Source organism: Choloepus didactylus, chromosome 22 (genome assembly GCF_015220235.1).
Source record: "Choloepus didactylus isolate mChoDid1 chromosome 22, mChoDid1.pri, whole genome shotgun sequence".
Lineage (NCBI taxonomy): Eukaryota > Metazoa > Chordata > Mammalia > Pilosa > Megalonychidae > Choloepus > Choloepus didactylus.
In genome coordinates this window covers 28,995,546-29,011,955 of record NC_051328.1, presented here as the reverse complement: position 1 = coordinate 29,011,955, position 16,410 = coordinate 28,995,546, and the positions used below count along the sequence as shown (strand labels likewise).

Sequence of the window (16,410 nt, the reverse complement as noted above, 5' to 3'; positions counted from 1 at the left end):
TGAGGCAGGCTGGGGGATTGTGGCCGGAGCCCAGCTCTGTCCCTTGCTGGACAGTGGCTTTTCTTCCCCCTTCTCCCCATCTCCCCTCTCTCTCAGAAGCCCATAAAGGAAGCTGCAGGGAGAGCTGAGAAAGGGTGTGTGCCCACGGCCTCGGCAAGGCCCCCAGGGGGCTGCAGCAGGCAAAGGGTGCCCACACTCCTCACCCGGCCGCCCTGCGGGGGCCCAGCTCACCTCCCCATGAGCGGGCTCCTGGTAACAGGAACCAAGCGCTTGGCCACCGACCTCTTGCCCCTCGGTCCACTGGGCAGAGCTTTTTGCCTTATCACTTGATCTGATTACAAAGAAATCTGCAGAATGGAGGCAGGGGCTGGGGGTTGGGGGTTATTTAAATTTGTTTTGGAGAGTGGATGGAATGAAAATTGGAGTGAAATAAAAACTGAAGCAAGGATATGAGAAGAAAAACAAGCCCCATTCTTATGGAAGACTGTCCACTCTTGAGCAGGCAGCATTAGTATTCCAGGGAGTGGGGACAGGACCACACAGATTCAGAGCTGGAAGGGACCAAGGCCAATCCTGCCCAATCCCAGCAGTTGAGAGAAAAACTGAGGTGAGGAGACGCCACGCGGCTGGCCTGGGGGGCACGGGGGACTGGGGCCGCGTGTCTCAAGAGCCCGCCCTCCTGCTCCCCACCAGGCCACATCCCACACCACCCTGGTCCCAGCCGCTGACCTCAAAGACCAGATGGGAGGAGGATGGAGAGGGCTCCTGGAAGGGAGCTGGGCGCCCCAGGCCGGTGAGCAGCCCAGAGGCGCCCACTGGTGCCTGGGAGAAAGAGGCCAAACTCAGATGCTCAGAAAGAGAAGGGGCACCCAGAACGGCAGCTCAGCCAGGGACCAAGTGCAGCCAACGCAAGGGCAGGGGCTGGGCCTGGATAAAGCAGCCCCCCATCCTGGCTGGTCCCCCACATTGCAGCCAAGAGAGACTTTGTTTGGGGTTTTAGATGCTTTGGAACCGGATAGACCCGAAATCCAACTCTGGCTCCTGGTGGTGGAACCCGCCCTGTTGGTGAGGGGCTGGGAGCACGCAGAGGTGGTGGGCACTCTGTCCCTGTCTTCAGGAGCAGCAGCCGCTGCAGCAGCCTCGGGCTCCAACCCCACAGGCCCAGCCACGCTGAGAAGCACCCTGGGCCCACTGAGGACGGCGGAGGCTCCGGGCTGCCTTGGGCGGGGATGTTGCTGCACCACGGTGGCCTCTGAGGTCCTCGACTGAAGCATAAAGCGTCCTCAGGCCACCCCACCCCACCCTTCTCCGCAATCACGGCTGGGAGTCACCACGTTCTCCATGCAGCTAGTGGGCTCCGGGGTAGACCCCCAGCCACTGCCATGAACCCCACCTCCAGCGTTTCCTAGAAAGGCCACGCTCATCCTTTCTTTCTGCTTCTTCATCAATCATGTAAGCCACAAACCCTGTCAGCAATTTCTCTTCATGGTTACTCGGAAAATAGGGGAGGAGAAAGAGAGAAGTGGGGGCTCCCCGCACGTGAGCATCCCTGCTCCGAGGTGTCCAGGACACCTGGCTCTGAGATGAGGGGAAGACCTGGGGAGGCTGCCAGTCGCCCTAGCACAGGGAGAACAGCTGGACCTCCACACACCCTGAGATCTGCTTCTAGATGAGAGCACATGGCGAGCGGCAGATGACACCCCTTCTCCTCCTCTCCCCTGACCCAGGGCTGCCGGCTGGGTGCCCCCCACCCTTCCAGAGTCAGGGGGTGAGGCTGCGGCCACAGCCTGGCTGAGTGGGGCCGCCTCGCTCCCTGCTCTGGCAGCTCTGACTCAGGGGGGCTAGGGGGCTGAGGGAGCGCAGAAGAGAAGGGGAGAAAAGTACAGAGAGGGGAGCCAGTCCTGCTCCCAATTTTGTCCTCCATTTGGTTTTCTAAGACCCGGGAGACCGGGCATGAGACCCTCAAGCACCCCTCATGCCTTGGCAAACTGTGGGGTTTTGTGGGGTAGTCAGACTCATTAAAACAGACAGCAAAACAGGGAGGACGGAGACCAGCTGCTGCTCCAGCTTTTGCTGCTGAAATGAACAGGAGGGGCGTAGAGCAGACATGAGACCATCCTCCCGATTCCAGTATCTGACAACAGACACTTCCAGAAACAATGAGCAGTGCCAGAGAAGCTGAAGCTTTCTGTGCGTTGGCCCCTGCTGGGGCCACACCAGGCACCTTACCTTCATGTTCTCATTTACTCTCACAACAAGGAAACTGAGGCCCAGGCTAGGTCACCTGCTCAGGGTCAATCAACTGCTAAGTGGCAGAGCCAAGATTCGGCCCCTGGACAGCCTGACACTGAAATGTGTGTTCTTAACCCCCAACGGCACTGCCACCCAGGAGAAAATATTATCAGAAAGGGACACTAGTCAAAACTACACCAACCATACAAAATACCAAAAGTAAACTTAGTAACAAATGATAAGACCTACTAAAAAGACCTGAAAACTTTCCTGAGAGACCTAGAGTATGCCATAAACAGGGACGAGCTGGGCTCCAGGCGGCAGAATTCAACCAGGTAAATAGGTCAGTTTCCCCCTAAATTAACTAGTGACGACAGACACTAGTTGTTATTATGGGCTGGCATCCGTGCAGGGCGCTGTATGCTTTCTCTTTGTAACAACAGTCTATGAGGCAGATGTAGATGCCGCTATCCTCATACGTTCAGAAGTTAAATGCCACCCAGGCCCCTGGCTAGGAAGGGCTGGAGCCAGGATCCGGACCCAGCTCTGCAGCCAGGACTGGCTCTGCAGGACGCCCACGTACACTCAGAGGCAGACAGGTGGCCTTCTAGCTGCCTCCAAGGCTGGGACCTCTTGGAGAATTTAAAAAATGTTATTTGTTTTTATGTATGTATGTGTGTGTGTGTTTATACATATTTTATTAGAGAAGTTGTGGGTTATAGAACAATCATGCATAAAGTACAGGATTCCCACATAGCACCCTAATATTAACACCTTGCATCGGCGTGTACATTTGTTCAATTGATGAAAGCATATTTTTATAACTGTACTATTAACTATAGTCCATGTTTAACATAGGGTTCACTGCTTATGTAGTGCAGTTCCATGATTGTTTAAAAAAATTTTTATTCCAGTATCATATAGACAACCTAAAATTTCCCCTTTTAACCACATTCACATATATAATTCAGTGCTATTCATTACGTTCACAATGTTGTGCTAGTGGAGAATTTTAAATGCAGGGTGCGAGGCAGTTGTGCTTGGGAGTGGGCACCAGGCCCGGCCTCACGGTCAGGGACACCGGAGCACGACCCTCTCCCCAACAGAGTTTATTTAGGTGGCGGCAGCCGCCAGGCAGGGCAGCTGGCAACTGGCGTCTTTCGGGCAATGGACGAAGCAGTTCCACTTTCCAAACGGGTCTAGCAGGACAGCTCTGAGCATGCTCCCTGCATTCTGTGCCATTTAAATCAGGCTCACATTTTCACTTAGAAACAAATAAACAGATCTCTAGCTAAGGGGAGGATTTCTAAATCTTGTGCCAAGAATATTAATTTGACACCTGCAAATTCTTTTTGACAAAAGGGATTTTCAGATGAAGTCTGCAAGGAGCAGGCGGCACTGAGGAAATAGCCACTTATCCTGAATAACAGAGACAAGAGAGAATGCCAGAAGGGCGTGGACTACCGAGCTCTCACTCGGGGAAAGCTGAGAAACAAAGCCAGCCAAGGCACCCCGGTGAGGCCACGTGCCAGGGGCCTGCTAAGCTGTGGTGGTGGAAGGGCGGATCTCCCCGGCTCTGCCCTCCCTCTGCACGGTTCTTGCATCATTAACACCTGGGTACAATCTGTCCCCTGAAGGCAGTGGGTCTCCCTAAGGGTGATGAATATGTGATTTTATCACCATCACACTGGGAGGGAAAAACATTTGCAACATATACAACAAAATGTAACATCCCATATATAAAGAGCTTCTACAAATCAATAACAAAAAAGGACAAAGGGTATGGGGGCTAAAGAGGGAGAATTTTCAAAATACATACCACTCTACACCTATTGAGAACCCTTCTCAAGGACTTGTGGAATCAAAGAAAAAGCCTGGGAAGTCTCATGGAGAAATCCTGAAGAAGTAGGGGTGAAGATATAACTAAATACAAGCTCCCCATCTCCCCAGCTGGTTCTGCCATGAGTAGCTGGCTCCGTACTTTGTGAAATGTAGGCACAGTGGTTAAGCAATTAAGGGGGTGCAATTCGGGCCAAACAAATCTGGGTTGGAGTTTGGGCTCTACCACTTCCTGGCTGTGTGCCAGTTCCTTAATTTCTCCAAACCTTAATTTTCCCAACCATTAAATGGGCAATAACACTAGCACCTCCCCCATAGAGCTGCCAGGAGGGTTCTGCAGAGAACCCAGTGAAGGGCTCAGCGAGGACTTCATATAAGCAAGCTATTCTCAAGACTCATCCAAGACCATGGGACACCCTGCCCCCGGAGACCTCATGCTGGATTTAAGAACCTTGGCAGTGAGGGTTGACTTCCATTAGCAAAGGGGGCTCCCATGATCTGCCGTGGTCCCTTGATACTTAATATGTGCTCAAGGTCTTGAACCTCAGGAAGCTGCCATCCAAGATCAAGGCCGTGTTGGGAAACATGGGAAAGAAGCCGAAGGAGGGCACTTCAAGCATAATAGGCATCCTAGAAAGGATGCTCTGGGAGGAGAGGGATGTGGAACAGTTCATGGCTTGGGGGGGTGGGGGTGTCCCACTGCCAAGTCTGCAGTTGGCTCTAAAGATTGGGCGGGTGACACTTAGGAATGCGATTCTGGTGAAGAGTCAGGATGTGGCAGAAGCGGGACTCGCCACTCATCACCATGCCCCTAAATGTTTTCCTCCAAAGGCTCTTCATTGCTGTTATGTCACCCCCTCAACTGTCCTCCAGAGCAGCGTCAATCCTCTCCCCACTGGGGGCCCATGAGATGCGCCCCGAAGCCCTGACAACATTTGGTGCTTCAGCAAATCGAGCTCCCACAGCTGCAGCCTGAACAGAGCAGCTTAATGGCCTGCATCTCCTCCGCTCCCCTTAAACGCACACACTCACAGAAACCAACTGCAGGCACAGAGAGCGAGACGGGATCAAACAGCTCAAATTAAAGGACTGAAAACTCAGCTGCTTCCAGCAAAGTCCGAGGAAAGGAACCAATCAGCAAAGTTCTCTTCCTTTCTGTACTGAAAGGAGGGCTGTGGCGGGGCGGTGAGTCACTCCCAGCTCACAGGCAGAACTGGGCCGTGTCCACCAGGGCCTGCCTGGTGGGCTGCAGGGGGTGGGCTGGGGAACGGGAGGGGCAGGTATGTGCTGGGCTGACAGGAGGGGTCAAGGGCAGATTCACAGACCATGGTCTTCGATTTTTCTGGAAACACAGTCTCTACTTAGAAGACTTAGGGGCCAATACCTGTGGTCCGCTTCTGAGTTCACTCTTTCCTGCTCAAGTTCAGGAGGGCAGTTCAGGCTGAAGGGCAACAAGCCTGCTACCAGCCCAGGGAAGACAGAGGCGTGCCCTCCATGGGGACTTGGGAGCAGGTCCCTCTCCTTTCTCCCCAAGTCCCTGGTCCTCGTCCACTCCCACGTTCCCACTGGGGCGGGGTGGACAGGTCTGTAGATTCACACGCCCACTGCCTCCTGGGGCTCAGCTCTGCCCACAGCTGCCCTGGGGCCCCAAGGAGGGGAGGGAGGGGCAGGTCAAGGCTCAGGCCCGCAGCCCGAGGAGTGGGTGTGGGTGGAGGGAGGGCAGACTGCCCTTCCAAGTGGGGCTGCCCAGCTGCAAATCTTGCCTTCTTGGCTGGAGCTGGGAGGCAGGAGAGTGCTGTGAAAGAACGGAACGTCAGCGAGGACGGCGTGGGGAGAGGCGTGCGGCCAAGGAGGCCCTCTCCCAGATGGCAGGAGGACCCAGGCCCAGTCCCTTTCCCCACCCCTGGGTTGGACTCCTCACTCCCAAGGGGGTTTCTCCTGCTGCCTGGGGTCAGGGCCAGCTTCTCTTTCTTTGCACCAGCAGCAGTTAGTGACTCCCAAGGAAACAAAGCTTAAGGGTCTAACTTCACATTAGAGGTCAAAATGGGCCTGGCGCGGTGTTTGGTGTTTCACATGGATCATTCTTTCTCCTGATCCTGTGTGCTGGTACCACGTGCCCTGGACAGACCAGGAAACTGAGATGCAGAGAAAGGAAGCGACCTGCTCAAGTGTAAGTGGCAGGTGCTCGGCCAGACGTGGAACTCAGGCGACCTGACCCCAGAGCCAACGCTCTCAACCACCGTTCTCACTGCCTTCCGATGAAGACGCGGTTAGTCCCGAGCAGAGTTCTGCGCGCCTCGGCCCTGTTCCAGCGTGCTTTTCAGAAGAGGCTACAGAAGACCCCTTATTTCCAAAGACAAGACTATTAAACATAGCTTCACCTCTACAAAGGATGCTCCTTACCAGGTATGAAATAATACGTAAACATTTGGGTGTTGACTCAAGAGAACAGCAACAAAACAAGCATCTCTAAAGAGCCCATCAGTCATCCAAACGGAGAGAGGCCGGTGGCCATTGGCACGTGAGGAAGGTGGCGCTGGCACCTACCTCATCTGACTCATCTGATAGTGTCTGAAGCAGGATGGGGAAGAGGCTGTCTGTGTGCCGGAACATCTGGGGAGAGAGAAGGAGGGCACCCCTGAGCTCCCCGCTCTCCTGGGACCAGGTGCAGTGCAGACGGTCTCCACTGGTCTCCCGGCTCCGAGGAGACCAGTTCTGCACGGCTTCTGGTTTCTCCAGGACCACAGGGCCAAACCCCTCCCCAGGCATGCACAGCCCTCCCCCCCAGGTGGGTGTGGAAGAAGGCCCTGGTGTGGAGGGGCCGACGGCTCACCTTCCGGGGGGTCTTGATGTAGAGGTGGTAGAGCCACTTGAGCACGGCGATCCTGGTCATCATCCCAATGGCCGTGTCACTCAGGTGGCAGTTCAGCACTTGCACAATCCCGTCCAGATGAAGGGTCACCGGGGCCCTTTCAGTGCTGGGGCAAGACCAGGAAGGGGAACCGAGTTAAAGCCCACTGGGTCCCTCTCATACCTGGCCACAGTGTTGCCCTCACCCCTGCACTCAAAACCACACACTTCTACCCCCGTCACCCAGGGGCCCGGTGATCCGGTGTGGGCACACCGCACAAGCCCTTGTATGCCTCAGGGACCTGTCGCCCATCGCCCAGCTCAGGGGTTCCCAGGAGGCCATGCTTCTCTCTCCCATTCCACACTGCAAGGAGCCTGCGGCTTGCCTGGGGCTCTGATAACTGCAGTTGGGGGAGGAGGGCCATTCCGCTGGGCTCCCACCAGCTCCTCTGCCTTTTCCGAGCCCCGGCCTAGCTTGTACAGGATGTGAAGCCTCTCCAAGGCCACTGAACTGGTGCCCAGCAGACCTGTGGGCCTAATGGCCCTTTAGCACCCTCGGATCACTTCATTTGTTGAAAAAGCAAAACAAACAAACAAAAACCCATGTCCCAAAAGCACAGGGGAAGGCCTGGAAAATACCTCTGAATGTCCAACAGGCCCTTACCGGGCAACTGAAGACCAGTTTTTGAGTGAGGGCCGGATGGGGCTTTTTATCCCTCTGGGCGGCTCCAGGGCACTTTGCATAGGATTTGGCCTCACCCAGGAACCCCAATAGCTGTCCCTGAAACTGTAACACTCTCTCTTGAGCTGGGAAAGAGGCTTCGGAGCCTCTGATCAGGAGAAAGTCACATCGTTCCAAATAGGCTTTTGCTCCGGGGAGGCGCAGGCCCCCTGGTTTCCCTGGATGGAAGCCCTGGGGGCCTTCAGTCGAGAAAAGCCCCGTCCGGCAGCCTGGGCAGGGTTCGGTGCTGCCGGGAGATTGTCCCTTTGGGCACTGCCCAAACCACAGCTCCAGCAGAGGCTGGGTTTTCAGGGAGGGGATGAGGAGGGCAGGCGGCCCGAGGAGGCCAGTGAAGGCTCCTGAAGCCACAGTGACCCAGTGGGGCAGGCAGGGGCTGCCGCCGAGGCTGCTAGATTATTCACAGGCATCTGGAACTTCAAGGCTGTGCTTCCCTAATTCGCCTGCAGCCCCCTGAGGCTCAGTTAATGTGAATTCCTAAAGGGCACAATTCCGAGTGCTCTACTTGCCAAACGGAATTGCTATGTAATATGGTTTGATGATCCCCACGTGCTTGTGTTGGGGTGAGAGTGGACATTTCTGTCCTCCGGTGGCCAGGGGACCTGGGCATGTGAATGACACATGGAATGACGATGACACCCAGGGGCCCCGCGGCTGGAAGTTCCTGGTGTCTTTTGAAGATATCAAAGCACATAAATTCTTTGTAGCCTAAGACAGGAGAACTGAAGCACAGACTAACAGGTCCAGGACACAGGCTCTCGATCAATCTCTCAATCAATCGCTCGCTAGCACTCCCTCTCCAATGGAAATACCACGCAAGCCACAGAGGTGATTTAAAATTTTCCGGCAGCCATGTTACAAAGTAAAAAGCAAGAGGTGAAATTAATTTTAATGCAGTAGTTAACCTAATATAGCCAAAACATTTTCAATCATTATATAACATATAATCAAAATATAATCAATATAAAAATTACTGAGCTATTTCATATTATTTTCCGTGTACTAAGTCTCTGAAATCTGGGGTGGATCTACAGCACATCTCGACTCGGCCCAGCCACGTGTCAAATGCCCGGTAGCCCCATGTCCTAGTGGCTATCACAGGACAGCGTGGCTCGGGTGCAGGCTGGCTGCGGATCCCAGGGCTTGCTAAACGTTTTCTTTTCATCTCTGACAATTTCCGAGACTCCTTCTCCCTCTGCCGATGGCCAGGCGTTACTGTCTTGTCTCCTGGTTCCCCTTTTCCCCACCCTGGCTGGCCTCAGCAGCCCCTCCAGCCTCCTGCCAGGCCCCTCTGGCACGCTGAACTCTAGCTCTTCTCCCTGGGCTGGCAGGAGCTCGTGGCCGGGAGCTGTGGGTCTTGGTGGGAGAAGAGGGGCCTTCCCCAAGGCAGTTCACAAAGCAGGCGAGTGGGGAACAAACGGTGGAAGCCCCTGCGCCTCCTGCCTGTTCTTTCCTGATCCCAGGGCCCCTTGGGTCCGGGGCGAGGAGCAGCAGGGTGTTCAGGTCTGCCACCCAGGGCCCGGAAGGTCATAAGCACCTTGTGCCTGCAGGTCACGGCCATGTTCTTAGCTGGAACAGTACCCCTGGGGGCAAGGCCCTGTCCTTACTGACCTGGGGATCCAGGATGGCACCGGCCTAGCCCAGGCTCTTCCACCCCCCTCCGCAGTGCAGACCCAGGGATGCCTGGGAGCCTCGGGGGGAAAATACCGGCTCTACTAACAGTGACGAAGACAATGATGCTGAAAATGAAAATAACTAACATTTCTTGGATGCATCCTCTGTGCCAGGCACCTTGCTGAGCTCTTTTCCCATGCAGCCTCGTATCATCCCCACAAAAGCCCTATAAGTAATGCCATTATTTCCATTTTGGAGAGGAGGCGCAGAGATGTTAACTAACTCAGCTAGGAAGGGGGAAGCTGGAAATTCTCAGGTGAGCAGCCTGACCCCAGGCCTGGAGTCCCACCCACTGCACCACCTCCGCACAGCAACACGGGACTCCAGGGCCCAGCTCAGGACAGTGTGACAGCATCACGGCCAAGGCCCCTGGCCCAGGCAGCAGAATGGCCCCTGTGTGGCCCTGCCACTCTCTGCAGGTCAGACCCTGCAGCCCCAGGGACAGGGGGAAGAAGCAGGTTACCACACACCTTTTCATGCGCTTTCTTGTCAAAAGGGCAGAGGAAGTCTCCAGATGAGGGGGGAGGGCCCGGGGAAGCCTGCTGCCGATCGTGTGGGCGAAGTGGGCCCCAAGTGGCCAGGCTGTGGACGGTCACGTCGGCAAGCCAAGCCCTCAGCTGAGGAGGCCTGGATCAAGGGCAGAAAGCAAAGGCTGGTCCACAGGGGTAGCTCCCTCAGGTGGCATGTCAGGGCCAGAGAAGGATTTCCTGGGGCCGGGTGTGTGTGTGTGTGTGTGAACTGACGGTATTTTGGGTGCTGACATTCTGATGTTCCCCACAGAATCAGGATCTGAGGTGCGGGTGTGGGTGCGGCAGGGGTCAGCTTCCTAACTGAAGGGGCCTCACAGCTCGTGGAACCACATCCTTCTCTCTCAGATGGGGAAACTGGGGTCCAGCGACAGCAGGGGACTGGCTGCAGGGCCACGGTCAAGAACTCATTCCCTCGGCTGGACCCTCTCTCCCCGTGTCTCTGTACCCAAGGCTGGCTGGAAGTGAAGGGCACGGAAGCAGGCACACCACAGGGGACCAGGAAGGTGACCCCGGCACCTGGGAAGGGCAGGAGCAGCTGTCCCACCACCCGCAGGGCGGCTCTGAGCAGGCCGGGCCAGGGCCGGAGCACTTCCCGAGGAGCACGCTGCCCGACGAGCCCAGCTCCTGCACTGCTGGGCTGGAGACAGAGTGGGGCCCCCTTGCCCTCGCTAACGATTCCCCTAGAGAATGGAAGGGAACTCACACGGATTAAAATACATTTCTGCACCGGTTCCAAAAGGTCGAAGCCAGTCACTCCTGGCAGCTTCTGAGTTATTTCAAGGTGTCTGTGAAACCCCATTTTCACTGAGCATTTTCTCAGAAAGCCTGTCATAATGAATGCCTTGCACATAGATGTGCTACAATTTCCAAATGCAAGGTGCTCTGTGGCTATTAAAATACAGATTTATTGAACCACATTTCTGATACTACCAATAAATAACCAATTCCAGCACTTTATTTGTGCAGTATTTATCTAACTTTTTCTGGTACTCATGTTACATCTCTAATCAAATGAGAACAAAGGAAAATCTGAAAAAAAAAAAAAAAAGAATTGTTTCTGAATTCAGTTGTTTTTTCATAAACGATCATTATGTGTTCTTTCAATCAACGAATGCTAAAGTTGAGAGGCACTGGTTTCCAGATTTTTCTGCTTGACCCACATATAGGGCAGCAGACTACACTGGAGAACTGCACTGGGTGTTGGTGAGGGCACTGTGGCCCCGGCAAGGCCCTGGGCATGGGGCGTCACCTGTCCGGGGCTCCTGCGTCAGGTGAGCAGGGAGGTGGGGAGGCACTGACTGCTCACAAGCACGGGCTCTGAAGCTGGAGGGAGCTGCCTGCGTCCCAGCCTGGTGGCAAAGGGGCTGGTGACCGTGGGCAGGCAGTCACCCTCCCTGGGTCTGCTCCTTATCTGTGAAATGGGGACAGCAACGAGGTTCCTACCATAGTAATTGTAACTCATAAGTGTGCAATGCTCTCTGGGCACCAGGCACCATTCAAGGCTCTTTACACACTTGAACGAATGCAAACCCCACACCCCTATGAGGTTGGCACTATTACTGCACCCAATTTACAGATGAGGAAACTGAGGTGGGGAGAGGCTAAGCTACTTGCTCAAGGTCACAAGGCAGGCTGGGTCCGGTGGTCCAGCTCCACTGCCTGGAGGACACCCGAGGGAGGAGGGACAGCTGGTGCACCAGGCACCACCCCAGAGGGTGCTGGATGACGGTTTCCTTCTTTCTCGTAACAGCTTTTTTGAGCTATAACTCATGGACCAGACAATTCACCCATTTAAAGTGTGCAAGTCAATGGTTTTTAGTACATGCACAAATATATGCCACCACTACACAGTCAATTATAGAACATTTTCATCATCTCCTAAAAAAACTCTGTTCCCTTTAGCCATCACCCCCTAATCCCCTCATCTGTAGGCAACCACTAATCCACTTGGTCTCTACATATTTGCCTATTTTGGACATTTCATATAAAAGGAATAATAAAATATGTGGTCTTTTGTGACTGGCTTCTTTCACTCAGCATAATGTCCTCAAGGTTTATCCATGTTGCGGCATGTATCAGAACTTCATTCCTTTTTATAACAGAATAATATTCCACGGTACGGATATACCACCTCAGGTTTTTCCATTCATCAGCTGACGGACATTTGGGTCATTTCCACTTTTTGGCTATTCTGGATAATGCTGCTATCAACACCCACATACAAGTTTTCGCATGAACGTGTTTCAGGTCTGACACTAGGAGTGGAACTGCTGGTTCATATGGTAACTCTATGCTTAGCCTTTTGAGGAACGGCCAGACTGTTCTCCAAAGCGGCAGCACCATCCTGCATCGCCACCACAGGGTACAAGGTCTCCAACTTCTCCACGTCTTCGCCAGCCCTTGCAATTAGGAAGGCTGTTTTCCCTTCGACCTTCCCCGGGCTGTGAGCACACTTCCTCCATCCTGGTTTGTTCTCTTTCCAGCCCCTCCCAGGGCATCAGCCTTCACCTTCCTATTTCCCCTGTGCCTGCTGGCAGGGGAGCTAACATGCTGGCTGGGAGGACTCTGGGCTCCTCCGATGGTGCCCCAGCCCAGATGCCAACCTAGGCCTGCAGCGATCTCGTCTTCCTGCCATTTTGGGTGGCTCCCTGTGGCTGCTGCTAAGCCGGGGCCACCTGGGGCTCTCTGGGTCCTGGAAAGAAGGCAGATGAGGAGGGCGGTGGGGAGAAGAGGCTCAGCTGTAGTCCAAGTGAGGAATCCTTTTCTAGCTGGAGAGCAAGAACTGGTCTTGATGAGATCCCTGAAACCCTGAATATGACATGAATCATGTGTGTTTTTCTGGGACGAGAGTGCAAAGCTCTGATCAGAGTCTGAAAGGGTCAGTGCCCGCTGAGAGGCTCAGGAGCACCATTGCCGCTGCAGCTCCCGGCCAGACAGGAAGGCAGTCCAGCCCGCAGTTCTCAACCCACCCACAGCCCCGCTGGCCTGCACTGGGCAGAAGTGGCAACAGAGGGTGGTGCCTTGGGCAGGAGTGCACCTGGAGAATTGCAGGGAGGGTGTTGTTTTTGGCGACCCTGGAAGATGGAAAGCCAGAGGAAGCAGACACCACCCTACCCCTGGAGCCGCACGCACAGAGCTCAGGGCTCACAACCACAAGGGCCACCCTCCCTTCTAGCACAGCTAGTGTGATGCAAACTGTGCTGCTGCCACAAGAACCCCTCCATTCACTAGGGATGGTTTGTTTTTGTTTGCTTTTTTAATTTTAAGAGAGGAGGAGTTGGCATTGGTTCCTGAATGAGAGGTTTCAACCAAAATGCTGGCTCTAATCAGGCGGTTTCTGGTCTCAGTACAGGAACTGAGGCCGCCTGTATTGTTACCCCAGCAAATGGCACCTTAGTCTCCCCACTGAGGCAATGGAGAGCCCCCCAGGCCCAGGCCAGTCAGTCATGCCCTGCCTGTCCTGCCCCCCACTCCCTCTGCCAGTCTCTTGGAGCCTGGTGATCTCCAAAGCCTAGATTATAGTGACAAGTCTACAACAGGACTTTTGGTGTCATCCCTGTGCCCTGCTCTTCCCTCGTCTATCCACCCAGGGCTTCTGAGTCTTCTAAGTCACAGATCTGACCCTGTCATTCCCACTCTGACACTCTACACAGGCTCCAGCAGCCTCTAGGGCAAAAGCCCAAGCCCTCTCTGCAGGATACACCAGCCCCAGAATTGAGCATCCAAACCTGCCTCTGTAACAGCCCCTGGGCGATGCTCCTGGGTGCCTCAAGCCCAGCCCTGGACTGCCCTCTCACACACCTGCTCCTGCTCCCACTCCAGCCTGGTATATGACACCAGGGTATCCTGAGTTTGGCTTAAGTCAAAAATCTAGAGGTTAATCTTTTCCTTACTTATCTCCTGTCTGCTCCATCCCAACCATCAACAAATCCTGTCACTTTTGCCTTCAAAGCAGAAGTCAAATCAATCCACCAGGTTTCCCTTATTCTACCACCTCCTCAGTCTAGGCTTGGACGGCTGCAGTGCTCCCGATGGTCTGTGAGCCCCTCTTAAATCCCTTGTCTATACAGCAGCCCCTGATCTCCCATCCCTACACTGATCAACACCTTTCGATGGTCTGCCACTGTCTCCCGGATAAAATCCAAACTCCTGAACGTGGCCCTCAAGGGGTGTCAAAACTGCCCGCCTCATCAGCTCACTGTGCTGCAGCCACGCTGGCCTTCTCCAGGTCTGCCCAGAACAAGCCCGCCCCAGGGCTCTCCATCCACTGTTTCCTCCGTCCTCGGGGCCTTCCCTGCCACCCTGTGCAAAAGGACCCACTCCAGTTACTCTCCAGCACACTGCCCAGTGGTGTTCCTTCAGACTGCGAATCACTATGGAATTATCTGGCCTATCCGTTTACGGCTGGCCTCCCCACCCCCTCCCCCTGGAATGTAAGCTCCGGAGGGCAGGGACCCTTGCTGTCTTGGTCACTGCTACATTCGCAGTGAGTGGCACAAAAGATGATGCATGGGAGCGAATCACCCCCCTCCTTCCCTCTGTACCCCCCACGCTCTGCTCCAGTCAGACTAAATGACTGTGGTTTCTGGAACGCATCATGTTCTCAAACTTCTGGGCTTTTGCACATGGTATTCCTTGTTCTTGAGTGCTTAACCTCTCTCCGTCTCCGCCTCACCAACCTCGACTCAGCTTTAGGACACCATTTAGCCTGGTAATTGAAGCTGAATGGCCAGACCTAACCTTGACTCTGTGAGCCACTCCGGAGTTACCTGATCTCTTTTAGACTTATTTTCCTCATTTCTGAAATGGAGGTGATAACAATACTGACCTTGTGGGATTTAAACAAAAGCAAAACCTTAATCATATGATACAAATTAAGTGTTTAGCCCAGGGCTGGGGCCTGGGTGCCCTCACTCAGCATTTGCTATTGTCATTCATTATTCTCAGCAAGCCTCAGCTTGGGCACAATTGCTTGTCCCTTCGACACCCTCTGCATCCCTCATCACAGCAATCACCACCCTTTCTGGTAACTTCTGGGTTACTTCTCTGCCTCCCCACTGAGAGAACACCTCAAGGTCAGGGACTGTATTCAGAGACCATATTTTTATCTTGGAATCTGTAGGGTAGAACACAGAGCAGGTGTTCTGGGAATGTGTGACAGCGAACCGAAAGTAAACGAATGAATGAGCAGTGCTTACTCACTGCTCGAACATTCTGGAGAGCTCCTAGAAGGAGTACATGCTTCAATTACTACTTCCACACTCAGAAAAACAGGCAAAGGGTCCTCAGAGATAAAGAAAAATTGCAAATGATATAAAAGGAGGAAGATCCTAAGGCTGCGGGGAGAGGAGGCCCCTGGGGGTTGAGTATACATTTTCTCCCAGAGGCCCAGGCTGAGTGTCAGAGTTGAGTTTGGGAAAGTTCTGAAGGAATAGTACCATCCATTCCAGCCACACAGAGCCCAATCACACTCAAAGAAAAAGTGACATGGGGGCGGGCTGACAGTCAGAACTGGTGATTCCCACCCCAGGGGACTCACATCCCATCTCCAGGTGAACAGTGTGCCGGGGAAGGGGGGGGGGGGTTGGCAAGGAGGCAACGGTTTCGCCGCTTGGCCTGCACTGCCCCCGCGTGGAAGGATGCGCTACTGCAGCTGGCCTGGGAGCCCTGGGGAGGCCCCGCAGCTGGTTCTATCTGTGACCTTGGAGTCAATTAATCACCGCCTGTGTGCTGGACTGTCCTCCCAACGACCTTCCCCCGGAACTGGGGTCTTGTCAGCCCCACGTTATCCTCGACAAGGAAAACGCACTGAGCAAGGGCCTCTGTAAATGTCTCGTAGTCACCATGCACTAGTGATACTTTTACAACTCCAATGGCTTCTGCTCCCTCCCCAAGGCCTTCTGTCGGTCAGAAATGGGTGGGCTGGCCGTGCTCAGGGCCCCTAGACTCCCTCGGCCAGCACCCCGTGTGCAGGAGGGTTCCTCCAAAGTAGTGGCCCTGGGCAGAGTTCGCCTGGGCTCTTCACTGTGGTCTCCTGCACCCAGGAAAGAGCTAGGCCACTTGCTTTCCACAAACACCTCTGGCTGGAAGCCACCACTCACCTGGCTGGAGTGAAGACACTGATGCTGCTACTGAAGCTAGAGTCACAGGAGCCATCGGGACCTCCTGGGAAGAGTAAGAGGAACAAGGTGTCGGGCCAAGGGCTGCTGGTCCCCTCGAAACACCAGGATCCCTGCCACCGGTCACAGTGATTCGCCAGCCCCCCACACTTGGACCAGGGCTCTTGAAAAAGCTTCTGAAAGGGTGACCGTGCTTTTAAAGTTTTAGGCTCAGTGATCTCACACCAGTGCTGGACACATGTGGGAAATGTCAGAAGGGACCACAGTGAAGGGCCCTTTATTTCCACATTAAACACAAGCGCGTCACATGGCCGCCTGTCCCCTCCTGTCCCAGGTGTGCTTTGGGAGATGGGGCACGGCTGCCGATGAGGACAGGAAGAGCTAGGGGTGCCCATCCTGAGGGGCCTGGTGCCTGCTGGAGGAAATG

The 16,410-nt window shown here is 54.4% G+C and overlaps 1 protein-coding gene across 2 annotated transcripts in view; it reads right to left on the bottom strand.

Moving 5' to 3' along the window:
• Nucleotides 1–16,410, bottom strand: part of VAC14 (VAC14 component of PIKFYVE complex) — a 120,907-nt gene that overhangs the window by 60,292 nt on the left and 44,205 nt on the right. For both annotated transcript variants that reach the window (XR_005213777.1, XM_037815587.1), the window contains exons 10-12: nt 15,966–16,029; nt 6,905–7,049; nt 6,619–6,684 (exon numbers count right to left, since the gene is read on the bottom strand). Coding sequence is in view for 1 of the 2 variants with exons in the window: in XM_037815587.1 (XP_037671515.1) it covers nt 6,619–6,684; nt 6,905–7,049; nt 15,966–16,029 (275 nt within the window). In the remaining variant the exon portion in view is untranslated. The remainder of the gene's footprint in view (nt 1–6,618; nt 6,685–6,904; nt 7,050–15,965; nt 16,030–16,410) is intronic.